Source organism: Nestor notabilis, unplaced genomic scaffold (assembly GCF_000696875.1).
Source record: "Nestor notabilis isolate BGI_N333 unplaced genomic scaffold, ASM69687v1 scaffold5402, whole genome shotgun sequence".
Lineage (NCBI taxonomy): Eukaryota > Metazoa > Chordata > Aves > Psittaciformes > Psittacidae > Nestor > Nestor notabilis.
In genome coordinates this window covers 38,594-65,368 of record NW_009919543.1, presented here as the reverse complement: position 1 = coordinate 65,368, position 26,775 = coordinate 38,594, and the positions used below count along the sequence as shown (strand labels likewise).

Sequence of the window (26,775 nt, the reverse complement as noted above, 5' to 3'; positions counted from 1 at the left end):
GAGGAGAGGGCTTTGTAAGGGACTCAGGCACGCGAAAGTCCACCTGATTACTCACATGCAAGATGTGTTAGGAGAGCTTCTAGCACGTTTACTTAATGACCAAAATGATTTGCAACCAGATGACTTAATAGTCCCTTCTGACCTTACAAATCTCTGTATAAACAAGGGTTTATTCTCCCACACTCTGGGGATTGAATCCAGCTGGACAGAAGGGACTTGGGAGAACAGAACCTCCGGCAATGTAAATAGCATTCTGCAGGCTTATACCAGCTGATGACTTTGTCTAGATGGCTGATGTAATTCACATACTTGCAAACAGAGAAAGAGATGTTCCACTAATCTGCGTACATTCTCCAGCACCTACTTAGACTATCTCCGAGCTTTCTGATGTTCTTTTTCCCTAGGGCTATTTTGTCCTATCAGCAAAGTCACGGATTGAAGCCACTCATGCATGAGAGGATAACGCTACCAACAAAGTTCTGTCCTGAACAGGAGAAGACTTACAAGTGAACAACACTGGTTTTAATATACGCATGCTGAGATCCATAAATAATTGGTGACAGCTGTGGGTGGACAGTTGTACTATTAGCTTTTCCTGCAGGGATTTGCAATAAATACTTAAGGATGGGCTCAGGCCACAGTATTTAGAGCCAGATCTAGATCATGTTCCACATTCACCAAGTTCAGATTCCAAACTGTGAACACACCCTGCTCCAGGATTCAAACCTAAAACCTGCCTTCAAGGCTTTGATTTCAACCAATGCATGTTAAGGGGCTTCACTATGACATGCTACTCATAACCTAAGCTTTCCCAAGCCTTAGGGGGGCATGCACTGTTTTGGTTTGGCTCTTCAGATATAACAGTTTAACAAGCTCCAGGGCAGTCTAAATCTGTTCTCTGCTAGCAGGAACTGCACTTACCCCTGGCATGTATTCAACAAATATAGACAGTTTCTTCTCCTCAGGATCCCGCAGACACCCATAGTACTGCACTATCCTGTCATGGCGGAGAGTCTTCAATAGCTGAATCTCACATTCTAAGGCATTAACTTCCTGTAACAAAACAGACATGCTTCATGATGAAAGGGAATGGTTACTTTGGGAATATTATACAAATACTGCTCACTGCTGAGCACTCTGTTCATAGCATCTGTGAAGCTGCCCACCAAGGACATCAGCCATGTAAGGCTCAGAAGTGAGAAGTGTTGCCCTAAGAAAAAGGTAAGGAAAAAAGACAGATAGGATACACAAGTGCTTGGCTTTGAGATAGGTTTACTTATTATTACTGGTGCTCAAGGAGTTTTTCTGGAAAGGTGTGAATGAAGACACTAGCAAAGCTAATACAGTACCCAGACAAAGTGGTGAAGGAAGCAAGGCAGCCAAAACTAAGGAAAGAGCAGTCAGACCTGAAAGAGATGACACCTGAGACAGAGAAGGAGAAACCTGGTGAAAGAAACTAGGATGTAAAGAAGTCACCAGAGCATGCTGACTGTGCCACAAACCATTGGGGACCACTCTGGAGAGGGCAAACACCACACATGGTCTCCACAGACTGCCTTCCATCAGCAACATGGACCCCTCTGACATCTCTGCCCTCAGACTCCAAGCCCACCATTCCCCAACATGCTGCATAACACAGTCCTGCCCTTGTACTCACTTTACTTGTCTCTTGACTGTCAGGGTCAAAAGGCACCTGCTTTACTGACAACTCCCGGCCAGTGTCAGCATCGTAGCAGAGATAAACTTCACCAAAAGCCCCTCTTCCAAGCAGCTTCCCCAGCCTCCAGTTCACAGGTGCCTGCAGGGCTACACAAGAGATGAGAGAGTTGAGAGAAGAGCACACAAGGGAGTCTTCATCATCATGTCCATCTCACCCTATACAGAGGAGATCAGGCTTGCAATGAGCCCACCAGGGCAGGCAGTGAGCCCCCCCTCTCACAGGGACACCATGACAAACCAGTTTTAATTGCATTAGTGCTACTGGGGGTGGGGGGGGATGTCTCCCGGTCTGCAATAGCGCAAAGCAGAAACAAGTCCCAGAAAAGTCACATTTCTTTGAGTCCTTCCTCCAAAAACTGCCGTCTTAGCCAATGTTGCACTTTCCTCTGCTATTGAAGCAATTAGCAGGATACAGCGTGGCTGAGCAGCAGCCCTGGCAGGGACCAGTAAAGAGTTTTATCTCTCTGGTCATTCCTAGGTTATCCACCACTGAACATGCCCAGAATACACCAATTCCTATAGCACGGGCAGCCTTGCAATACCAGAGTAGCCTGCCACACCATCTTTGGGTGCTGGGGTGACAGCAATGTAAGCCAAGGAAGGGAGCCTCTGGGATGTGAGAGCAAAAGCATCCAAGTATCCTGGAAGCTTCTGCTGCATGAGCACACCGACAGTCCAACATACTAGCAATTTTCTGCAACTCAGCAAGTGATGAACACCAGCTGAACTCACACATGGTCTCAGCTCAAGGCCAAGTTAAGATAAAGTGTATTGTATTAAACCTTCCTCACTGAGACACGAGCTAGCGCACTGTGCCTTGTGCTGGGGCTGGAATCAAAGTGCATTCACACATGCTTAACTTAGCTCATGCCCAGTAACACAGCAGGTCACAGTAACTTGATTTTGTATGAGACGCAGGTGTACTGAGACCTCAGGCACTCGTGGCTTTGATTCACTTACAGTTTCTAGCTTTGGTAGGGGAGGTGCTGAAGACCTGCAGACCTTTTTCACAATTGCTCCTCCATTTGGGCCTGTATTCATCGTACTGCAAGGTGCTGAGCTTGCTGTCCCCATTAAAGCTCTTGGTTCGGCTAGAAGGGACAAGCTGAAACAGGTTCTCCTGTGGGAAGTAACTCCTGGGAAAAGTCCTCCGGCCTGTAGGAGGAGGAAAGGGGGAGAGTTATAGCAAGAATGCACAGACCAGCTTGGATCTACCTATCACCACCTTCTCACATCACTGCCCAGATGCAGTGATGCACCTCTTCAAATTAAACAAAACACGCTTGATGAAACTGGAGCCTGGTGAACATTTTTAATTTGATTTAGGAGTTGTTAACAGCAGGCATTACATCTAATGCAGATGTTTCCAGAGGGGTTTGCAACAGTTTAATTACATTAGGGGGTTTTGTTGGTCGTTAATCACAATTCAACTCTAAACAGGCAGGGATTTACACTGCATATTATCCCTCCTGTCCCCTAAGTCCACAATAGAAATGACCACACAAACAGTTCCAAACCTCATGATAACTGCTTTGACAAGGCTGGTGCCAGTGAGAGATGGAGTTCATGCTGGAAGGCTCATTACACTGTCTGCATGTACTCAGGTTGAGTTTGGTTTTTTTTCCCAAGGGAATTTGGTTCCTACTCAGTTTTGCCTCCCACCACTTTCAGTCTCATACAGTGAATGGAGGAGCAGCAAGGCGATGGAATGGTCCCCAAAGCTCAGAGCTCACCAGCTTAAAACAGACGTGAACAGATATTGCTACCCTGAAATTGCTAAGGGATTTCCTACAGCTCTGTGAGAAACCTGCAGTAAAGCTCACAAACCAGCATCATCAACAGCCAGCAATTAAGGGGAATAGAAAGGTTGATATTGCCAGGGATGAGAAATGCCAATCATCCATGTCGCTAAGGAGCTGAACACTGACTTTCATATGTGCTTTGGACGCTCAGCACTTCCCAAGGGCAGACCCACAAGGTCACACAGAAGATGCTCTTCAGAATGCACGAGCGAGTCCCAAATTACTTGGTGGTTCTCCCTCTATTAGAAACAGCTCCTTTCCAAGTCCCTCCAGTCCCAGGCATTGTCACAAGCATCGAGATCCTGGACTGAGCACCTCCCTTCCCGACCCTCCATCATTGTCTTACCATCACTGTAGTCCTTGCGACTTTGGGAGAGGTGGTACTGCCTCGGGAAGGTCCCACCTTTCCCAAACCTCTCGCAGAATGGGATATCGAAATCTGACAGGAAGGAAGAAGACAAATGTTTCTGAGATCAGGTCAGAATCAAATGGTCAGAGCATTTCTTATGGGAAGGCAAGAATGAGGTGACAAGCTGTTCATTCACGTGACCATACAATCCCCAAAGCTCCCTCTGAAATCTGTCCACAGTCACACACTCCTTAGTGGAAAATAAGGGTTAGACTTATGGACCCTGGCCATAAGGATTTAGACTCCCTTTACAGACCCTGGCCCACACTGTTCAAATACAAGGCGGGGCATTAACACAGACCAAGCCAGGTTCCCAAGATATCTTCCTTGCACCTGGAAAATGCAGAAATTACTGTGGAAACAGAACTGCCAGGCAGGGTCAGGTCCAGATCCATTTAGTCCAAAACCTTTGCTCTGATATCAGCTATTTCCAGGGAAATGCAAAAATCCAGCACTTGGCTAATACTGGACAATCTCTCCCCTCTTTCTTCTCAGGTGTAACTCCTGACCTCTGAAAGCCAGAGACCAATTTATACCTCTTGAGTTCCAAACTTTTATATTTACTTTGCTTAAATGCTAAAAAGATAGACCATCAGAGTTTATATTAGACATGAAATTATGAGCGAGATGGATGGACATGCAAGATAAGGGCATATTTTTTAAACTAAAAAAACAGCCAGCATGGGAAGCCATTGCAGGTAGCACTGAATAACTTGAGTTTAAAATATCTGCCATTTCACCCCCCATCTTTCACCTGCTGTTTTTCCTCCATCCAACTCTAATGACACAGTCCGTTCTGATTGTTTGTTTGTGTTAGCCTGGAGCCAGCAGGACTCCTTGGAGACTGTTCCTGGCCTCTGCTGCACTTCAGCATGATTTCCCCATTACAGCAGTGCTCAACAAGAGTGCATAATGGCTGAAATATGGTCAGCAAGAAAAGCAACAAGGACAGGACAAGAGATTCTGGGCGAGCCACGTGTGAGCAGCAATGGAGTGGTGTCTCAAAGCAAAATGCCTCCCCTACCACTAGGGATGTATTAAAACCTTAAGTGATGTGGACTGACTGCAGCTTCATCTCTACAGTTCAATCTCGAAAGCCTGCCTCAGGCCAGGAATGAGTTACCATGCCACAGGCTGACTGCCATTTGCTCATTTTTAATAGTGAAAGTCATTACAATATTACAGAGTTTCCATGATTTAACCAGCTGGATGTTTATAAGTGATTAAGCAGTAACCTATGATCCTTGCAACTTACCAATACACTTTTCTCTACCAGCATTTGCAGTATTACAATTATTAATATAAGTGGAGGAAGTATAACTCCCTAGAGAGTTTGGGACTCAGGTTTTGCTACATAGGAATTCAGGATCTTGGAAGTGCAATTCACGTGTACTAACAACAGAGACAAAAGGTGATCCCACAAGGCTGTTTCCAGCTTGTCAGCACCTCGCAGTTGTCTCCAAATACAAGAGCAAGGCCCCCTCAGCAACTTCTTCCAACACAGAACTCATCTCTGATGTTTCAAGAGCTTAACTTGCTTGCATCTGTTTACCTCAGGGCCCTTGCTATCCAGTTTGCACTGTTGTTGCTGGAAACCAGTTCCTGAACCAGGCTCAAAGGTTCTTCAGTGCTACCACTACCACTGCTGCACAGCTGAGAAGGGTTAAGGGTTAACGATGGTTCAAGAGGAACCCTGCCTGTATTTGATACTCTGAGCCTTTTGATTTTAGAAGATATTCATGTTTGATCACTGCAGGGTCATTTTTGGTATGTAACCTAAGCTATGGAGCTAGTTTGCTTGATTGTTTTTAATTACTTCTCATGCAGTGCCATCTCTTTAATAGCCTTTATCCAGTCTCTTTTCTGCTTTTTATACTTTCAGCTTTTTATACTTTTAAGCAAATACAAGCCTCTAAGAGTGCTTACCCATGCAATCAAGACTGTCTTTGGGATGGGTCTTCCTTCCAGGAACAGGGGTTTGGGTGAAGGGAGGGCTGCAAAGGGATGAAAAAAAAAAAAAAAAGGATACACTTAGTTATATTGGAAAGGCTGCTTTTTATATCAAAAAGGCACTTTATTATATCAGAAGAATGAATTAGGAAGTAGTTACACGCAGAAGGGACAGGCTATACCACAAGATGGACTGATCACTGCTCAGCCCAGTCTACCCAACTGAGCTCCCATCCTCAAGATGCACAAGAATAAAGACTGAGTTTTTTTCTGGATCACAGCTTGTTCCTGTGGCAAACAAAAGGGATGCTGAAAAAAAAAAACAGTCACCAGGCTGAAATGAAGCAGCCAAAGCAAAGACTGTAACAACTATTCATGAGATGGCACAGAAGGAAGGCTGCAGATTTCTCTTCCCTCAACATCAAGTGTTCAACTGTGCAACCCTGCTTTCTTTGAACATTGCTTAGCTGCTTCAGATGCACACATCGGAGTCCTTCAGTCACACGTAACTTATGCAGGTCTCCCCTTCTCTGCAACATCATCTCCCACCTTCCTCATGCAGGAGGGTCCATACCACCCCTGGGCACACTTCCAGCAGGGAGAGTGCAGGATTGGTGCTTTGAGGCTCAAGGTCTTTCAATCACATTGAGAGGATGGTAAAGCACTGCAAGGACCTCAGCAATCCTGATTTCAGCTCAGCCTCTCTAAGGACCAACAGCATAATCTGGGCAGGTTACTTTTCCACTCTTCCTTTTAATAAAATGGGCACAGCAGTACAAATCAGCTTTGTAAGGTGCTCTGACATGTACTTATGTCAAAGCTTATCACAGCTGGTTTGCTGTGGGAAAGAGGAATTTGTCATGTTGTTAGTATCAGACAGGTCACCATGCCCAGTGACTAACTCTGCTCTCTTGAGGCTAATGCCATCTCAAGCAATTGGCTACAAGGGCTCAGTTATATCTTCGCAAGAATAGTCATACTTACTCCTTGTTCATTTTCCAGCTCCTACACCGTATGACTGAACACAGTTGCCTCCTTATTTACATGTGAAATCAAGCCGTACTACCCTCCTGAAAACACACCTAACACTCTGTTCTCAGTTTACAATAATGTTACAACCAGGCCCTGCTCCTGTTGTCCTTACTAACAAAGTCTATGTAAAAACAAAGCTGGAGCTTAGAGGTTGGGAGCACAAGGAATCCAGCTACAGCTGTTACAATGAGCAAATACTTCACAGGAAATTATTAAAACCCACAAAAAGGAAATGGACCTTGATGCTGAGACAGATCCAAATCACTCAGACCTGCAAACCCAAAGCAGTATACATGATTAAATCAATGCAATGCAGACCTGCTGGAACACACAGCCTTGATGCTGCATAGCAAAGCAAATGGGGGGGGGAGAGGGAGGAATCTTTGAGACAGATGGAAAAAAATATATATATTCCTTCCCAAAAGGACACTGTGTCTTATACACAGCCGACCATGCACAGCAGCAACCATACAGTTGCTGTGCACGTGTGAGCTTGGACCAACCAGCCTCACCAACTATTGAACTGCAGCCTGTGCTAGTACAATGTTTTTTTTTGAGAAGCTAAACTTAGTTGTTGCTCCTCTGGTGTCCTCAGCACCTTGACTGACATGTCTGTGGCTGCTGGCAGTGCACAGGGCCTGCTGAATTTACAAGTGGTCAATGGGGAACAGACAGCATGCGCGGGGAGGAGGAGGCACAGAGAGGCTAATAGACAGAGTATTGACCTGGTAACTGCAGAAAGCCAGGAGGGTAGGAGAGGGATCAGACTGAAGCAGAAAACCTGGGCACACAATGCCAGGCTGTCTGCAGATCCCCAGCTACTCTGTCCAGCTACCACAATTCAAATCACACCATCACACAGATGTCTGTGCTAGGATCTGGTTTTCAGCATTCAAGATAGATTTGTTTTGCTCACGTGCATCCTCACCTCAAAAGGAACCTCAGGGAATGCCACAGACCCCGCTCTACTCCTGCTATAGCACAGAGGCTGCATTTAAGCTTGTGAACACAGTGACACACAAGACTCACCTGTCCACAGACCTGTCCAGGGACTGGCAGCTCCCAGACAGTGAATCATCGGGGCTGATGAAAGCTTCAAGCATCTAATAGTGAAAGAGAAAAGGAAACAATAAAACCATGCACTGTGGCTCTTCAAGTTCCAGGACTAGCAGACCTCTGCAAGGTCAACGAACTCCACTGAAGCTGGCTGATTTACAGCAGCTGATACAGCCCCAGTAGAGATGAGATTCAACCTAACAAAAGATTTCTTCCCAGTGGAAATCCATTTACAATGCCCTCTCTGGATTATTGTTCCTTACAACTGCTTTTTGCTACTAGGGAAACTGAGGCAAAGATCATTAACACCCTGATGAGCAAAGCATGCTGAGAAGTGAATGAGATATAAAGTGGGAAAAATAATAATATAGGTATGACAGGACACAAATGATGTGCCCAAGGCCAAATGGACATTGTGCACCACAGCCAGGATCACAGCCGTGGACTCCCAACTTCCCTGAGCTGTCCTGGCACACAAGACAAGCCTTCCTCTCCGGTGATAAGCGAAGCATCATCAGGGCTTTTGGCTGAAGGAACTAGCTTGGCTCTCACTAGCTCAGTGAGTCAAAAGCTGCATTTGTGTTGCTTCCTGGATGAGACATTGTACTAGATGGGGTTATTTATAGCTGGTTAGTAACAATAGAGGTTTTGTATTGAGTGGTAAACCTAGGGGCTATGTGCACTTCCACACAGAGCAGAGCTTGCTCAGGCCCATGCTGTGCCACAGTCACTACAGTGCTTCCTCCTGGCTGCAGACCCACAGCAGACACTTGCTAACCCCTACTTCACAGCCAGCCCTGAGACCAGCTCATTCCTGGGAAAGCTGAGCAACGAGGGTTAAACGCTACATGGAGTCACCCTTCACTGGCTCCTGGACCTGCATCGCTCCTCCTTCTCCTTGTACAGCAACAGCCTCCCTCTCCATGTGCTGTTCCTGTGTTAGACCTCCTCAACCGGTTGTCATAACAGCTCGCATTGTTGTGGCAGGCCAATCCCAACTGGAAAGTGTGATTTTTCCTCCACTTTCCAGTTTTTACCCCAAAGCCTCACCCTCCAAAATGCACTAGACAAAGAGGAACAAAACCTCTGCAAGAACCCAGTCTCCACCTCTGCCAGCTATGCCAGGTCTCTCCTAGCAGTTAAAATAATGCTGAAACACTCATTTCTCAAAAGCATAAAATTGAGAATCCAAGCAGGCTCCACACTCAGCCTCTGTTCATGTGCCAAGCTGGTCTCAAACCAAAGACTGCAGTTACATCACAGGCTTGCACAGGGGCATCCCCCAAAAGGCATCAAGAACCAGCTTGTAAAGTGGTTTTCTACGAGGCACATATGGAAGCCGCAGCACAAGGACATTCTGAGAGCAAAGCCCATATGGGAAAAAGCATGGCTGCTCAATGAAAAGGGGGGTGGGGGTGGACGACCACCAAGAAATCCCCAGAAAAACAATCCCCAAATCCCCTTCTCCCTGGATTTAATTCAGCAGAGAAGGGCAGCACGCCACCCACAGCGTGATGCTAGAGAAAAGCAAGGAGAGTACCTGGGAACCTTCACCAGGAACAGGCTGAGAGCTCAGCCAGTGCTAACAGAGCTGCATTAACAGCCAGTGGAGCTGCACTGATTTACACCCCAGGGGGTTCATGGGGACTCTCCCCCTGCACGCACATGCAGTTTGTCTTAATCCTACCAAACATGTTTGAAAGGCATGCAAAAACAATAGAAACCCAACTTTTGGCTGCAAGGAGCACAAGATACATCTGCACTCTGATGCTGCCAAGACTTACCCGGAGTGACTTCTTATTTTATTAATGGCTGTATAATAAACTGTTGAAAACATAGCTTTGCCATGGAAACACTGGCACAGCCTGCACACAAAAGGGGAGCTAGTGGGTGCTATTTGAGTGTAGTGAATGCATTTCTCCCAAGGCAAGATCCTTGGGGGCCGTCACAGCAGCTTGCTGAAGTGAGCTTAGTGCCTTCCAGATGTCCCTCCTGCAAATTGTGGATCCTGGTCCTGCCCTTCCAAGAGCTTTGCAAGAATGAATTGTGTGCCCAGGCAGCCCAGCTGACTTCACAGGACCCATACTAAGCTGTTTAGAGCTATAGCTTGAGCAGATAGATGCAAGCTGCTCCCCCTCTGGTCCATCAACACTGCAGTTTCCTCCATCATGGGTACGCTATCGCCTGGAGGAAGAGGTACTGCTCGTCACTGTGCTGGAGAACTAGTTGCTCTTTTGTTACTGAGGGATTAAATATACAAACTCCTCATTAGGAAAGAGTTAAAAAAATATATATGGGGGAGGGACAAAAACAAAATCACAGAGAGAGGCTGTGGGCAGAGCCAAGAACTGTAACTGGAGCTCAGGCAGAAACAGCACACGGGGAAGCAGCAAGCGCTGCTCACATCCCCAGGCTGTTGCAATCACAGGCAATCGGTTGCTTGGCACACTCCCTCGTGGTCCCCAGCATCCAGGAAAGCTGTGGCCAGAAGGACCTGGCAGCTGCTGTACATGTGTGTCCCAGATCTATGCTCCTCCAGAGCTACCTGAAGTGCCTGAGCATGTTACTATGACCACTGCAGCTGGCTTTTAGGGTTCCTGGAAATTGCACCTCTGTTTATTAAGCATGAGGGCACCCATTCCTGGAAAAAGCTGGCCTGAGCCCCACGCACTGGGTCTTTAATGGTGGGAACAGCATTCTCAGCGACCCTCATGTCTGCTGCTGTCCTGGTTTAACCCATACCCCTCAGCCCCACTTACATTCTGATCCATGGTCTCAGGGATGAATTCGCCCTCACTGTTGATGCTGGTATAGGATCCCTGGCGAGCGATCTGCTGCTGCTCTTCAGGAACGCTCCCGGGGGGTGGAGAGCTCCGGCCAGTGTGCAGAGAGCCTAGGACACAGGAAAGGCAGGGGTCAAGGAGAGGACTTGCCATATCCAAGTCCTTCCAGAGACTCTGTTCCAGGCATCACAGACCTCCTGGATATGCTGCTGGGTTTGAACTTGCGTTGAAGGGAATAGAGGAGCTAGAAATGCAGTAATGTTTATGGACATCTACACAGCTTTCGCAACAGGGACAGTCTGTTACTGTGGGGCCACACAATATCTAGCAAACTTGGCCTTCATTGTACCCTGTATCCTAAGAGCTCTGCGCTGTATCCAGGTGCTCTGTCAATGCTAGAAAGAAAAGGACTCCAGAGTTTTGTTTTGCTACAATCAGTCAATACAAAAGCAAAACACAAACTCCAAACTGACCTCTCCTCTTTGACCTCCAGGCATTTCCTCCTCCTGAATCACATCACTGCCTTGTTCAGCAACCTGGGAAACAGCTTGGGTGCAACATCACTTAAATGCTTCTTATATGCAAAACAATTTGTACTTAAATACCCCTCTTCTTACTCCCTCAAGTCCCCCCCAACCAATTCCTTGTGCCTATTCAGGCTTTAGGGAACGTTGCCCTCACTTCGCCCAGATACACAGGTTTGGCTTCACTTGTCTTTCTGCAGCCCCTCCCCTCCATTCCTGGGCTGTCATCGCTTCATGGCAAGAAATTGCTGACAGAAGTCCATGCTAATCTGTGCTGGAGCTTTAACCAGTCAGCATTGTGCAATGTGAGCCTTTGCACAACAACTTGTTTTTAAGCAGACTCTGAAGAGCACACATCCGTGAAGAGTTAGAAAGCACATGAAAATGGGTTTCTTTACACTTTGTATCCATTTTTATGGCATTCTTGCCAATTCTTAGGTTCATTACTTCCATTTGGTAACAAGGTGCCCAAGCTAAGCACCATATTGCAAGAGAAAGGTACCAGGAAGGGGCCTATTCGATCATAAAAAGTCAATACTGATCAATCAACACAACACTTTTCCTCTTCTGCTGCTATTCTGCATCACAGTTACTGTGCCAGATTGATCTCTGGCATAAACCCATCAGCATGATCAACACTACAAATCTGAGTTCCCACCTTTCACTTAAGCTGATATGCATCAGAAGCTTCTAATGCGAAGAGTGTCACACCAGCATTAAAGATCACTAAATCAGGTTTGCTGGATTTATACCAAATACATTGGTATCTCTGTCCCATAGTATGTCTTCCTCCAGACTCCGTGCTCAGATTGTTAAAATAAAAGTCATATGGCACCGAGTTACTTTTTTTCTTCTTCCTATTTTCTCCTTCACAGATTTCCTGCAGGATACGAACACAGCGAAAAACGTCCAACTGAAGTAATGCCAAGATCAAGGGGGGAGAATCTCTCGAGTGCTGCAGCACTCATAATGAACTGGCTTTCCACCAGCCCTGAAAACAAAACCAGTTGGGAAGTACGGCATCCTCTCTTTGAAGATAAATAAACAAACCTTTAACCATTTAACAGTTTGGGCACCCTGGACATATCACTGCATTATCATCCCCTCATTTGCTTAGCAGATGTCAATCCAGAATGCAGCTTAAGGACATTTGGGTGGCTCTTGCTCCAAAAAGCTGCAAGAGGATTTGGTGTGGTGAAACTGCTGTATCTTGGCTCTGCTGAGCATTTCTGTTACTGCTAGGATGAGGGGTGGGTCTGCTCAGGCACTGCTGAGGTCTCTCACTCCAACAACCTGCCCATTGCCCAGGAAGTCTTTGACTCAGATTTTACCTACCCTGTTTAATATTGAACCCAGAGAGTTAAATGAGATTTATCACAAGCGTGAAGACTTTGCACGATCTCACAGTAAGCCTTTGCCTGTAACAACTAATCCCAGCCCTCAGGTCAGTTGTGTTTGACCTTCCAGAGTCACATTTCCTGCCAAAAACTGTAAGAGGGGATAAGACACTAGCCATTTCCCAGCAGGCAAGGAAGTTGAACAAAATGCTTAGGCTTTTGCATGCTTGGAAACTGCTGGATTGAACCAGATCCCTTTGAGCCAGACTGTTTGGGTAGAAGAGAAGCTCTAAGTAATTTATGTAGCTCAGACCTCCAGGAGCACTGGTTGCTGCTGCTTCACATCCATGTATGTCTATCTGCCCAACAGAAACGAAGGGAGGTGGTGGGAGCAGAGCCCTGGAGGCCAAGGTTGATTCCTTCCTCCAGTCCTATCATGCCCTATTAACAAAACCTCAGGCAATTTCAGTGTTGGGGGCAGGGGGGGAGGCGGTAATGGAAAATAGAGATCAGGTAGAGACAGCAACTGTGGTACTCAATGAGAGGCTTAATTCATAGTGGGGGCAAAACAAGGCGTATTGGATATATAAGATAATGCTGCTTTACCCATCCAGAAGCAGAGGAAGAAACTGACATATAAGCCCAGATGTGCCTGTTTTACACATCATGGATGCTCTTCACACTTGACCAGATTCAAGAAACAGCAGCAGCACCAGGCAGAGAGAGGAGACTCCTACGGGACTGTCCTCCTGGGTTACATGTCAGCTCCAGTCCCCAGACCCAGTGCAGATAGGGCAGACTGGGAGGCACTTCTTCAGAAGCCGAATGCTGGCTGTATCCAAGGTCCCTTCCAGCCCTAACCATTCCATGATCTCAGCAGCTCTGTTGAGGATTCCTGAACTCAGAGAAACTCTGCAGGTTGGCACCGGTTGAGCATCTGACCTGGGTTACCCTTTGGAGCAAGGTGGTTTGGGAAAGGATTCCTGCCCCATATTACAAGCACTAATGTAAAGCCATATATTTAAGAGTAGAGCACAGCATGTCCTGAGCTGGGTGAACCAGGCCAGCACGGAGACTTACAGTCACTGCTGGCATGTGCTGGGGTCTTCCATGTTCCCTTCTGTTATTTTTATTTAAGAAGCGTCTTTCATGCAGTATGTGCAAGTTTGTGGTGCTGCATGTACAGCCAGCTCCCCTGTGCCAGGCTTGGCTTCCCTCCACCTCCATGTTCCCTCACTTCACCCTTCCCCTGCCCTCGCAGGTCCTTCCCAAAACTTCATCCATCACCGACTGGCATCAAGCAGGGCTCCCGATGGAGAGGAGAAGCCCCTTAAAAGCCAGCATTGGGGAGGGTTTGCTGGCAGCTGCCTATGCTCACAGCTGCAGCCACAGAGAGCCCAGCCCGGGGATGACGTCGCCGCAGAGCCGAGCGAGGGACACCATGTCGGGATGTGCCGTTCCTCTGAGCCCTGGCAGAAACACGGGGCTCAGGATGCAGCAGCACACACAGAGGAGATAAACCTGCAGGAGAATTCTCACTCTGTCACTGTCGAGGGGAGGTGTGAGAAGATGGACCAAGTCTCCCCCCTCTCCATGCTGATCCTCTGAGGATGGAGTCCTGCATCTTGCCTTAAGGCAAACTTTAGGGTGTCCTAATAAGCAGGATAGGGCCCATTTTCCAGCCCTAAAGCAGCCAACATGATGCACACAGCCAAATTCTCCTCTTCTCAAAATAGAGGGGGTCTTATCCATCCCAACTCCTGCAACAGGTCCCTAGCCCATGCTACCCCAGTTTGTACCTGGGCACTTACCGGACAGCAGTTATGGTACAGGCTGGCAAGGGAATGTGCTAACGGTTAAGCAACTTCATCAACAGCCAGCCGGTTCTCCTGTCCTGGCCTTGTGAATTTAACAGCACAGGTATCACCTCCAGGCCTTTGTTTCTCAGGCTTATCTGACAAGCAAAGTCTTTGTACCATCTCTCTACAGAGATCTGTATTCAAAATCTCCCTGTGTGCTATAGCAAGGGTTAGATGTTGCTGCACCAGTGTCCAGGCACCCATGAAAACCTGGGCACCATCACTGCAGTACAATTCTCTGACCTGAAAGTCCTGCTGCTCCCACGGCTGGTCCATATTTGACAGCCCAGACTCAGCCAGCATTAACTCCTGGTCTGGAGAGGCCTGGCAGGCACATGGTGCCACAGCGCAGCAGCCTGGTCTGCCATCGTGAACGAAGTAAATTAAAACTGATTTTAAATGAAAGCTTTTAGCAAATGTTTCCGCTGAAATGGTGATTCAGGAATGCGGCTCTTGAGTCATTTGTGGATAAGGCTCTGAAATAGATATGTCCTCAAAGTAAATAAAAACAACCCTCAGTTATCTGAAAATCCAGAACCCAAATAGATTTTGGCCAAAGTTTCCGAAGTTCCAAAGCTGAACATTTGCAGATGCTGGTCACTAAGAAACTGGAACATTTTCTGCCCCTCCACCCTCCTCACAAAAAAGAGGGGGGCCGGGGGATTTCAACTTCAGAAGTTTAGAGGGGGGAAAAAAAATAGAAAAAAGAAAAAGAAAATATTGACTTTGCATAAGGTTTTTCAGGGACGTGGTGTCAAGCCATTTTCTGTCCAGAAGCAAAAATAGCCAAATCTTCCCCAGAACATCTGCCCCCCCACCTTTTCCAATGTGCTTGTGCCAACAACATGCGCTTTGACTATTTTTTGCTGCTGCTTACATGGCAAAGTCAGCAGAAAAACATAAAACATCTCAGAAACACTGAGAACATGACCCTGAACCACCTTTTCTTACAAAGTCACTTTCAATCTTCTTTTAAATGTGGTTTCAAGAGAAAAGCTGAACTGAGTTAAGATCCTCTCTTGATAGCAACCACCTTGATGACAGAAGAAGCAAACACTGAAAAACCTTGCAGCTGGAAGTGAATAATAGTTTCTCTTTCAGAAATCCCAGCCTCTTAGGCTGCCTTTTGATTATTCACTAGGTTCAGTGAAATCCCTGGTTCAGGGACCCACAACACAGGATCATCTCTGCCCGTCTGTTGCCCAGTGTTCAGTTTCATGCTCCATTTGAAACACTGTTCTCCCTTTGGGCTTGCTGGACTTTCTGCCCAGCTGTTAGATTACCCATTTCTGGCTCAGGAGGTTGAAAGAAATTTACCTCCTGGCTTGAAAACACCTCCTAAGCAGAGCTGCAGTAGCTCCATACAGACCCAGGTAACTCTAAAGAGACCTGGTGTGCTGCTACCATGCACTTATCTACAGGAATGCTCTTTAAGGCAGTGCATCTCACAGTCAGTAGTGAAGACGGGGTCAGGGACTCTCTTGCTATTACAGCAGCTCCAAAACAGAAAAGTCCAAAGCATGGCATAGAAGTTAGTATGAAATTCTAACTTTACAAGAACTAATCTTCTTGCTAGCACAGTTACATATGGAATCAATTCTGCCCATCACGCTCAGTTCACACATCAGCGACAATTCCCGGTGCCACAGCTCTTTGCTGGTTTACATTAACAGCTTAACAAGTGCCAAAAAGAAAGAGAGCAGCAGAGATGTTTCACTCAAGCACTATTTCTACTGAAGCTCTGTGCCTTACTATGCTACAGTGTGTGCATTTCATTCAGGGTAATCTAGTGACTCTGCCAGATCCTGGGCAAACTCTCAAGAGCAGTGTGGCCTAAAAAAAAAAGCCAAAATAGAAAAAGTCAGGCCTAGCACTTTGAAACATGAGGCCCAAAGACAGCTTTTGTACATGTACCACCCACCCTTGGCTTCAGTAAGAGTTGGGCATGGCTGCACCAGGGGCTATGCTGGACCTGCCCTAAAAGAACTTTTCCTGTATATCATCTGAGATGCAGCAAACCACAGGATACGAGAGAAAAAAAGGGCAAATCCTGGGAGAAAAATACTCTTTTGTTGTACAGAGAAAAAGAGTTTGGAAGTATTTACTGCCATGTAAGTACAGATGATCTTTGAAGGATTAAACATATCTTCATGTATAGTTGTATAAGAAGGTCCCACTCTATTCAAGGCCTCTGATGCGGTCATTTCTACAGCTGTCAAATCATTGCATGACAACAGTAAGGATCTATAGTAATTACCCGGTAACCAGCACCCACAGACATGGCAGAGAACAGTCACTGTATGACAAAAATCATTATCCTGACTACAGGTGATAAAATGAATAAATTACAGCATTGTTACACCCATTTTGCACAAGGCACCCTGCTCTCCACAAAATCCTACAAGGTTCTTCACACAAAAGGTACTAACAGACAGCTTATCAAGAGTACTTGTCATTTCAAAAAGCTCAGAGCACTTTAGAAAGCAAGAAAAGCATCATCACAAGCACAGAAAACAAAAAAAAAAAGACCACACAAGGCTATGAATAAACTCCAGTCCCTCCAGGGCTGCAAGAAGAGATGAGGCATTTGCCAGCCTGGCTTTGGAGGCTGCAGGTACCTACTCCCAGCAGTTCTGAAGGAAAGGGATGCTCCCCTTCATCTGAAATGCAACCACTGCAGAACGCTGTGCACATCCATTCTCCTGAGAAACCAGAAAAGCAGCTACCACAGACTTCATTTCAGCAGCAAGAACACATTGATGGCATGGAGACACATATTTGTGAAGCTTCTTATGTGGGGAAGCTGATCCCAGCCCAGGAGCAAAGGAGCCCAAGCACATTCAGCTATATTAGCCTGCTAACTGGGAAAGAGGGAGAGAACAACAGCAGGTAGCTAAAAGAGTACATCAAGGTCTCAAAAAAGTCTTGGCTTTCTGTAGATCCTCAACTCTTCATTTTGATAAAGCTCAGTAGCACTGAATTCTCTGGAGACTTTTATCACTGCATTTCCCCTCTCAAATTACACCTCATGCCCTCTTCTTCTTAGCTTTCATGACTCTCTGCTCAGCACAACCTCATCTGAGCTGTGCAGCTTGCAGAGTCTCTTCCTCAGACTAAGGATAAGCAGCAACTGCACTGAGTTACTGATGGGAGACATCAGGGTGGCCATCCAGACTGTAGCAGGTACAGAGTTGTGACAGAAAAGAGAAAGAAGATGGTGGCCAGCTTGTAATAGCACAAAACACCCCACAGAGCATTGCATTTCGCTGACCTGTTGAATACTTCCGCGTCCTCTCGGAGTCTTTGTACAGGGATCCCATGATATCACCCATGGATCTGGAGATCCTCATTTCATGCTGTTTACTGTTGTTCGGCTGGAGGAGCTGGTAACCAGACAAAGGGAATGATCAGACTTGGCCAGAGCCCTTGTGGACACACCATGACCGTATTACCCAAGAACTATTAAAAACAAAACCAAAACCCAACAAAAACAAACAAACAAACAAAAAGACATGCATGTAATCTAGTGTGACCCAAAAGTCATTCACAAACAACTCACATCTGTTATTGAAATACTCTAATTAAGATTAAGCTCCAGTTGGTAATGGTAAATACAGATAGCTGACATAAAAGACTGCTCCTGCACTGCATTATTTCCAGATAGCTGAAGAGACTGATCCCTGGCCTGAACCCAGGTTTGTAATCCCCAAATCAGAGCCTCTCCTCCATGCTCCCTATGTCTTCAGTGGCAGCCTAGGCACTATAGAGGTTCCTCAGTAACAGAGCAGAGGAACAGAGATTGGAGGATCAGGCTCTGCTAGGGAAGACAGATAAGGGGGAGAGCAAGGAAATGCATATCCAGCTGGTAAATTAAGTGGTAGTGGCCAAGTCTTACTAAGATAACATGCTACAGTGTGCTGTCATTTTCTGATATTTTATGTATGACCTTGGAACCGTACGTTCCATTTGTAACTATACATTATATGCAGGAGCATGGTTACATGCCTCAGGAAGAGATGGACCTACTCTCAAACATACGCATGAATCTACCCAGCTTCCCTGCTCTTAGTAGCTAACTTGCAATACTGCTGTGTTCCCACAGCTGCTAGGGTAGGTCACCCCATTTCTGCCCAGGATTTAGGAAGCTCCAACTGATGGCTGTTTGCCCCTGGGACTCTGATCCCTGCACTTTCTGAGCCTCTCAAAAGCAGTGGAAAAGTTCCAGGAGCTGCGAGCACCAGCGGTACCATGAGGACAAGCACTATGAATTTCAAGACTCCCAGTCTCTCTGGTACTTCTAGGAAATATAAGGAAAAAAACCCAGAGTTGCAACATCTGCAAATCCCTTGCTTTACAGCCTGTGCTTGGGGCAGCACGACATGTGCTTTGGCAAGACACTGTGCAGGCGAGGTCAAGTTAACAGGCTTAACTGCAAAACCACTGAGCTCACAAAAAACAAACAAATACACGGGGGAAAAAAAAAGGACAGTCCTGCAGGAGACTGAGGGATTCTCCAGTTTGCTCTGCCTGGCCTTCAATACTGAAGCATGACATGGAGGGAACAGTCCCCATGCTGCCAGAAAGCATGGCAAGGGCCAGGGCACCACCCTGCATATGAAGGAGAGGCTACCAAGGAATGATGACAGCAACCCTAGGCAGAAAGCACAAGGGGTTCTCTTGGGGTTTAATCTTGCCTGAGAATCAGTACAGTATTTAACCCTTCCCAGGATGCAGGAGGAGCGAGAGGGAGCTGAGCTCAGGCTCTGGACTGCCACCACAAGAGGATTTCTCAGCAGCTGAGCCAGAGCAGGGCTGACCCCTCTCATGACCAGCTTGCCCTCTGCTCTCCACCATCAGGAGACTCGTTTCCACTCCCCAATGCAATAACAAGGCATCTCGCTCCGGATACAAAAGAGCGGAGAAGGTGAAGGGCTCACATTCGCTTTCTTTGGAGCGCTCACAAGGATCCTCAGGCTCTTCAGGGAAGGGCTCAGCTCCAACTGTTCCATCGCTTCGTCCAAATCTTCCTGGGATTTCAGCGGGATCAGGAGCTGGAAGGAATTGAACAAACACCGGAGCATGGTAGTGTCACACTTCTGGGTAAACAGAGGAAGCCAGATCCTTGCAGTGAGCAGCTGGGAATCAGGGGACAAGGGAGGAACCCAAGGAGGTGGACACAAAACAGATGCCTTATGCCCTCCAGTTTGCTGAGCTCTACTGTTTTCTTCCAAGTTCTCATCTACCATGGAACAGATGCAAAAAATCACAGCAAAAAACATCTGCAAGGAGAGAGCTTAAAGGTCACATCATCAATTCAGCTAGTGGGAAGAAGAGAGGGCTGAGATGAAACCTTAAGCTTGTTGCCTGCTATTCTGGGGCTGTTCCGATACTGGAGTTTGTAGGTAAGACCTGCTGCCGCCCAGGCCCAAAACAGCCCCACACATTCTTTCTGGGTTTCTTCCTGGGAAGATGGCCAGAGAATGGCACTTCAAGAAAGCAGTGAGCTGCACCCAAGAATTTACTCTGGTAGATCCTCAGAGGCCTTCCCGACTGCTGTTCCTGTGCACTGACAGTCTCCCTAGTGTTTGGGCATCATGTGAAATCAGGGAACATCTCACAAGTAGGTCTCTTCCCTTTTAATATGAAGGGTGTGCTTTGGTCTCCCTCCAAGAACCACTTTGACTTCCAGCAAGACAAATTGAGCTTTTACTCTTTACAAGGTAAATAGAACAGAGACCTAAACAGTGCCATATCTATCAGGCAGCTAAAGGTCCTGATATGTTCCTGGCAAGTGTCAGACTATTGCTTTCATATCTCCAAAGGGAATCTGACTCTCCTGACATTGCTGTGTGGTGTACCACGTCCTGCAGACAGCCTGCAAAGTTTCCAGTGCCCAACACAGCTGCACTTCAGAGGGGCTCTGTGGCCTTTTGCTGCCCCAGGCTAAGACTAAACACACAACTTTTTTGCCCCTTGTTCAGGGGCCTTCTGCCTAATCCCATAAAAACCAGGCCTCAGCCTCTCTAGGTTGCCTCGGGCACTGGCACTGGATCCAGCCAACAACCTATGTTATACTTATGCTTGTGCCAAAGTATACAACAGTTCCACCTACCAAGGGGACCGAGTGGCCACAACACCCAGTAGGCTCTTGCTGGTTACTGGGAGCCACAGCTGCCCAGAACTCCTGAAAGGCAGCTCAGGCCTCTAGGTGATGAGGGTTTATGCCACCAGCCACAGCAAACACACCTCAGATCAACCACCACAGAAGACGACACTCAAAAGCCGCCTGTGTCTACCTTTTTGATCCCAGGGTGTTGCCAAGGGTTTGGCTGTTGGCCTGCAGGCAAATACACTCGGACTGTGTGCACTGAGGCTAGGAGCTCAAGGATGACCAGGTCAAGGGAAAACTGTGGGCCCTGGCCAACAGAGATGAGGTTTCAGCTTAGGAAACTGCCAGAGTCACCTCCTGTACTGCTACCATCCTTCTCCCAAGGATCGCAGCCTGACCATCAACCTCCACCTTAGATGTGCACATCGCTGCTGGTTTTACACTGTAAGCACCTCAAGGTTTGGACTGAGTTTCTCCTCTCCTGTGTGATAGGAAGGTTATCTTCCATCCCCATTTTGCAGACAGGGAACTTAGCCATATGCAGGCCACCTATTTTATATGATAAAGATCAGGATTAACATTGCCAGAGAACCATGTAATCATTTAGGTTGGAAAAGACCTTAAAAATCATTGAGCCCAACTATAAACCTAACAATGACAAGCCCACCACTAAACCATGTCCCTAAATGCCACATATTTACACATCTTTTAAATACTTCAAGGGATGGCGACAACTCCTTCCCTGGGCAGCCTGTTCCAGTGCTTGACAACCCTTTCAGTAAAGAAATTTTTCATAATAGCCAATATAAACCTCCCTTGGCACAATTTAAGGCCATTTCCCATCCTATCACTTGTTACCTGGGAGAAGAGACTGACCCCCATCTTACTACAACCTCCTTTGAGGTAGCTGTAGAGAGTGATTAGGTCCCCCCTGAGTCTTCTCATCTCCAGACTAAACACCCCAGTTCCCTCAGCCGTTCCTCATCACACTTGTGCTCCAGACCCTTCACCAGCTTTGTTGCTCTTCTCTGGACCTGCTTCAGCACCTCAATGTCTCTCTTGCAGTGAGGGACCCAAAATGTCCCAAGAAAACCAAGCTCCTGCAGCTGTGGATAGCAAGTAGTCCTCAGCTTATACCTACCGTAGGCACCCAGCTTCAAGATACTAAAAGCCAGGTCTGCAGAGGCGCACTGCAATAGCTAAGCTTTATACAACCAGCTATTCTGTAGACTATACAGTCCCAAATTAGATACCCAGAACCTCCATAGCTTGGCATGGGAGAAGTGGATATCCAGAAATGGGATTAGCAGGTGAAAAAAGGAAGCTGTTAGGTGTAATTGCTGGAAGCAATGCTAATTGCTAAGGCAAGGCCAGTTCTCGAAAGATATTTAAGGAATGAACTCCAGGTTGAGCTAGGAGTGCTCTTCTGGTATTAGGTATGTAAATGTGGTTAAGAAGTTTCTACAGAAAGAGCCTCTAAAACAAAGCATTTATCACATTCACCCAGGAAGAGGGATAATGAGGCTGTGCACTCTTAGTCTGAAAACTAGTTATTTGTGTGTAGGAAAAAGATTCCAAGAGAAACTCTTGAGTTAGCCTTGCCCCAGGATCTCCTACAGGCTGCAGGGACTTGAGTTCTCAACCAAACTGGATGGGGAAAAGTTCAGGAGGACATCCCTTACCCCCCAAGCAAGGGACCTAACCAGCTGGAGAGTTCACAGAGAACACCAACACCAGTCTTGCCTGGGCTGGGCCTCACAAGCAAGGCTGGAAACAGATTCTCACTCTGGGACAGGGCTTGGACATGACTGAAAGTACTCACCAGGTAGATACCAACTATTCAGGGCTCTCAGGAGGTCCATGGAGTAAATGGTTAGACCACAGTTCATGGTTAAACTTTGAGATCTGAATGAATCACCCATGTCCACAGCAGATATAAGACAAAGATGGTATTGAACATGTCTAACAAATGCTTTGCAGCTGTTCCTGAAGCAGTGAAGCTAAAGAGATTCTCCTGGTGCACTGCTTAACCCTCTTGAAGTTCACAAGGGCTCCACAGGAGCACCAAGCAGACAAGCCTTCTCTCCTACACTCACCCAAACAGAAAAGAGATGGTGGAATGCTGCTCCCCCTCATTTCACCACTAAGCAGAATTTTACTCTGCACTGTAAGTATAGTCCCATTGCTCACCCATCCCTTTACTGAGCTCCTCACAAGTGTTCAGAGCAATCCCTCTGCTGCTGCTCTGAACAGAATGTTCTGCAGGTCACTCCATCTCACTCCAATATCACAACATTAATGCGTTTGCATGCCTGCTTCAGAGAAGCCAAAAACATCAGGCAGAAATTGCCCTCCTGTAAAAGGGACTGGAGCCAGTATTTAGCTTGGCTTTACCTATTACCCACATCTGGCAAATAGATTTTGCTCCAATTGGCTTCCAGACTGTGGCACATACGGATATCAGAAACAGATATCTACTAGGCATGAAACTAAATATAGATTCATGCAGAACCATGTCTGTAATTGCCAGGGTGCGTTTGCAGGAACTGCAGTAACTTACTCTGTCTGCAGAGTGAGCAGCCATGATGAACAGCAAAGTTTACCTACACAAAAGTTTCACTAAATAGAGCTTACTAGATTTTCTTCTTCCTTTTAAATAGTATACTCTTAATGTTATAGTATCAGACTTTGCAGTCAATCCACTGCAGTCTAAAGAACGTGAGTGCAAAGGGTGAGTTTTCACCAACTGCGACAGTATTACTAGACCTCAATCTAAGACACTGCAAAAAGCCAAAGAATAGTAGGAAATAGGGTTGGGGAAAAATCTGAGAGGTCAATTAGTTCATCTTCCTGCCCAATGCAGGACCAATTGGTATCAACAACACTCAACAAATGTTTGTTAAATATGCCTTTATCTCATCCCCCCCATAATGGAGCTTCTACTACTTCCTCAGGCTTTAACTCTCCTTAATCTTCCATCATCCAAAATGATGCTGATGGGCCACCTCAGGGAGACAAGCAATGGGTGGTCAGAAGGGAAGCGGTGGTACACTGAGGCTCAGTGTTATGCCCAAGGTCACATCGTAAGTTGGTCACGGAGATGGGACAAATGACAAGGTAACAGTCACACCTGGAGCTGCTGTTTAGCCGCGCATACAGATCGAATTCAGTCAGAAGCCAGTCTTTCAAACTGCCTAACAAACACCACACCATGCTGCCCATGGCCAGGCCAGATTTTGCTGCCCTGCTCATTGGCAAGATGAGCCCAGCCTAGTACTAACATGCAGATGTGCCCCATGCGGTACATCCCCAGCCAGGCCCCACTCTTATCTTTACCAGCCCAAGCCCGCTGATTCCATGGTCCTACCAGGATATGATTCATGCATGCCCCTGCTCCACCCTGCTGGCATGCTCATCTCACTGATCTTGGCTTCAGGACTCCTGCTTCACTGGGACGGGGACTGACATTTAGTGAGCTTTTGTAGGGGCCCTGTTGACCTCAATGTATTTTTGGTCTACAAGGTGCTACTGCAAGAGAAACATTTGATGGCAACAAACAATTACTGCACAGTTCCCTTTGAGCATGAAGAGAGGGTGAAACATTTAATTGTAATGAGTCTGTGTTCAGGCTACCTCTGACGCTTGCAGTCATGAGACTCAAAAACCTGCCCCAGAAGACACTAGGAGCCAGATGCTAAGGTGTCACCATGTGGACGTGAAGGCTATCTCCCTGAAGGTCGCTTTTGTCTGCTCATAGTGTTTCCACAATAACGACCCTGAATTACTACTGCTCAGACCTCTTCCCAAAGGTGTGGGTTCTCACAGAAGGAATTTTTGTGCAGGGAAAACCAAAATGCCGGAAGTCATCCTTCAACCCTAAGAAGTTTGGAGTACCCAAAGGACTGCTCATGTTCCTGCTATGTGCTGTGCACGTGCCCAGGAAGACAGCCTCTAACATGGGATAAAATGAATTATTTAAGCTTTATTTAAGCTTCTGTTTGCTGTGGTTGGAAAAAATTCCTCTTGCAGTGGAAAGAAACCTGGAATGAAATGAGTCATTCCTGGAGAATTCAATGGCAGGCTTTTCCCGGGAGGGCTGTCAGAGAATGCCCAAGATTAGAAACCTGGCTACAGTCAAAGCCAAAACCCAGCGGACACTTTGGTATCATGAGGTACCTATTATAGAAGAATAGCAACTTTTTTTTTGTGGATCAAATCTCCATTGAAACAGAAGGGAGGAAAGAAAACTTAAAAAAAGAGAGAGGGAAAGTTCTCTTTGCAGCCTCTCTCTCCATTCATACTTTAATGAAAAGCTGTTAGTAATATGCAACTAATACTTGAACAACCAAGCTGTCAGCACAGATCCAAAAGCATTTGTATTTAAAATGCTTTTAATGCATTTAAAAGCCCACCTATTTGTCATCTGGCTCACTCTCCTCCTTCCCAAAGCCAAACCCACCTTTAGAGTTCAGTGACTCCAGATGCCTCCCCAGCTTATGGAGCAAGATGCCACACTGAGCACACTTAAACAGATGCCAAGGATTGCCCCCTTCTAGGTAAAGGCCCACGTCAGTATCATCCTTTCAGACACAGTGCTGGGCTCAAAGACAAAGCTAGAAAAATACAGTGGAAAAATAAAGAAGGGTGGAGAAGAAATGTCTTCAAGCCTTAAAATGCAAAGACTGGAGAGGAAGGGTTTCTTGGCTGCCTGTATATGGCCACAGGACCTGCTAGAGGAACCTTCAGTGATGCACATTTTAGTGTAGAGCTGGCTACGAGAGCATGCATATCATTCTGGGGTTTTGGGGTGAAACAGTCAGTGTAAAGTGCACTGTGTTACCAGCACTGTCCATCATGCTCCTGCAACTGCCCCCAAGATAGGAAGGCTTCACATCCAACCCAAACACACAGTAGACTACAGTCACTTCAAGAAAGCCGCCTGGTCTCAGCCATTCTCCTCTGTGCCCTGAGCATGCTCTCACAAGCCAGACACGTTCTGCAAGGTGACCCTACTGCCCCAAGGGTGTTGATGGGAAAACACCTATTGCTGCTGACTGCACAGCTCAACTGACAATGTATCCATCACCTCAGTTACTTAATTCCTCCCCGTTTGAGTTACACAGATTTTTTTTTTTGTTCTGGGGGAAAGAAAATGTTCCTGTGCCACCATTTAACAGTCCTTAACTGAAATCATTTTGAGAAGAAAGAACCTGGCTTGGTGTCTGAGAATCCAACTGAGCTGAGTCCAGACAACGGCTCTTGCATGCTCACTAGCTGGGAACCACAAAATAAGATCGTTTTTCCTCACATCCATGTATAACATTAAACAAGGGCCTTAAGAACAAACCCGCTGCCCAATTCTGAAATGGGCACCAGGCACCCTAAATCTCCCCCTTTAGCAATCAGGAGAAGAATACCTCGTTGTTCACACAGACTAAGTCCATCGTCTGTCCAAAAGCATCCGTGACCTTCTGCACCACTTCTTTGAATCTGACTGGTCTTGGAAACTGGATAATCCTGTACACATAAGCAAATACAACAATAGTCTCAATTTAGTAAAGGCATACTAGAATTTGGGCTTAGACTAACAATACAGAAGAAAGAACCTGTATTTTTCTATCATGAAACATAATGCTTGCTCCTTGCTTTCACACTCAGAAATGCTACTCATCTACTATGCTCAAAAAGAAACTTGATGTACCCTGCAAGAATATCTACCAACAATCCTAGTGCAGCTCCTCTGCTCCTCCCCCTACTATGAGATACAGGCAGAAAAGAAGGAAGTCCAGCAGCCCTTCACTGGAGAAGGCCCAGGATCAGGCACTGGTCAGTGATTTATCACCTCCATTTTCAGCAAGTAGCTCTGAATAGGAGGGAGGGATGGAAGAGATGCAGTTTGGCATCCTGCGACTCTCCCGTACCATCACATGCAGCAGCTCCATAGATACATATCAGCAGGTACAGTCTACAGTAACATTCCTTAAATTTTCTTTGGCTTTAACATGCAACTTGGACCATCAGCCTGTGAGCTACCAGCCCTGTGTCCTGCCCTGCCACAGTCACTGAGCACCAAGCAGAGGTGATTCCATGAAAATGTCAAGCAGGGAAGGGCGGGCAAGCTTTAACTCCCAGCTCTATTTTTATGGGACCCATGCCCAAAACCTGGTTATCTTAAGTAAGTGTCATAGGCTGCTA

At 46.6% G+C, this 26,775-nt stretch overlaps 1 protein-coding gene across 1 annotated transcript in view; it reads right to left on the bottom strand.

The window, feature by feature from the left end:
* Window positions 1–921: 921 nt before the first annotated feature.
* The window catches only part of LOC104402400 (mitogen-activated protein kinase kinase kinase 3-like), a gene marked incomplete at its 3' end in the record, with an annotated part of 50,200 nt that continues 24,346 nt past the window's right edge, over window positions 922–26,775 (bottom strand). Inside the window, exons 4-13 of the mRNA XM_010010271.1 lie at window positions 25,998–26,097; window positions 19,409–19,522; window positions 17,743–17,854; window positions 10,728–10,861; window positions 7,942–8,015; window positions 5,857–5,924; window positions 3,868–3,960; window positions 2,680–2,874; window positions 1,658–1,806; window positions 922–1,053 (exon numbers count right to left, since the gene is read on the bottom strand). Coding sequence (XP_010008573.1) covers window positions 922–1,053; window positions 1,658–1,806; window positions 2,680–2,874; window positions 3,868–3,960; window positions 5,857–5,924; window positions 7,942–8,015; window positions 10,728–10,861; window positions 17,743–17,854; window positions 19,409–19,522; window positions 25,998–26,097 — 1,171 coding nt within the window. The remainder of the gene's footprint in view (window positions 1,054–1,657; window positions 1,807–2,679; window positions 2,875–3,867; window positions 3,961–5,856; window positions 5,925–7,941; window positions 8,016–10,727; window positions 10,862–17,742; window positions 17,855–19,408; window positions 19,523–25,997; window positions 26,098–26,775) is intronic.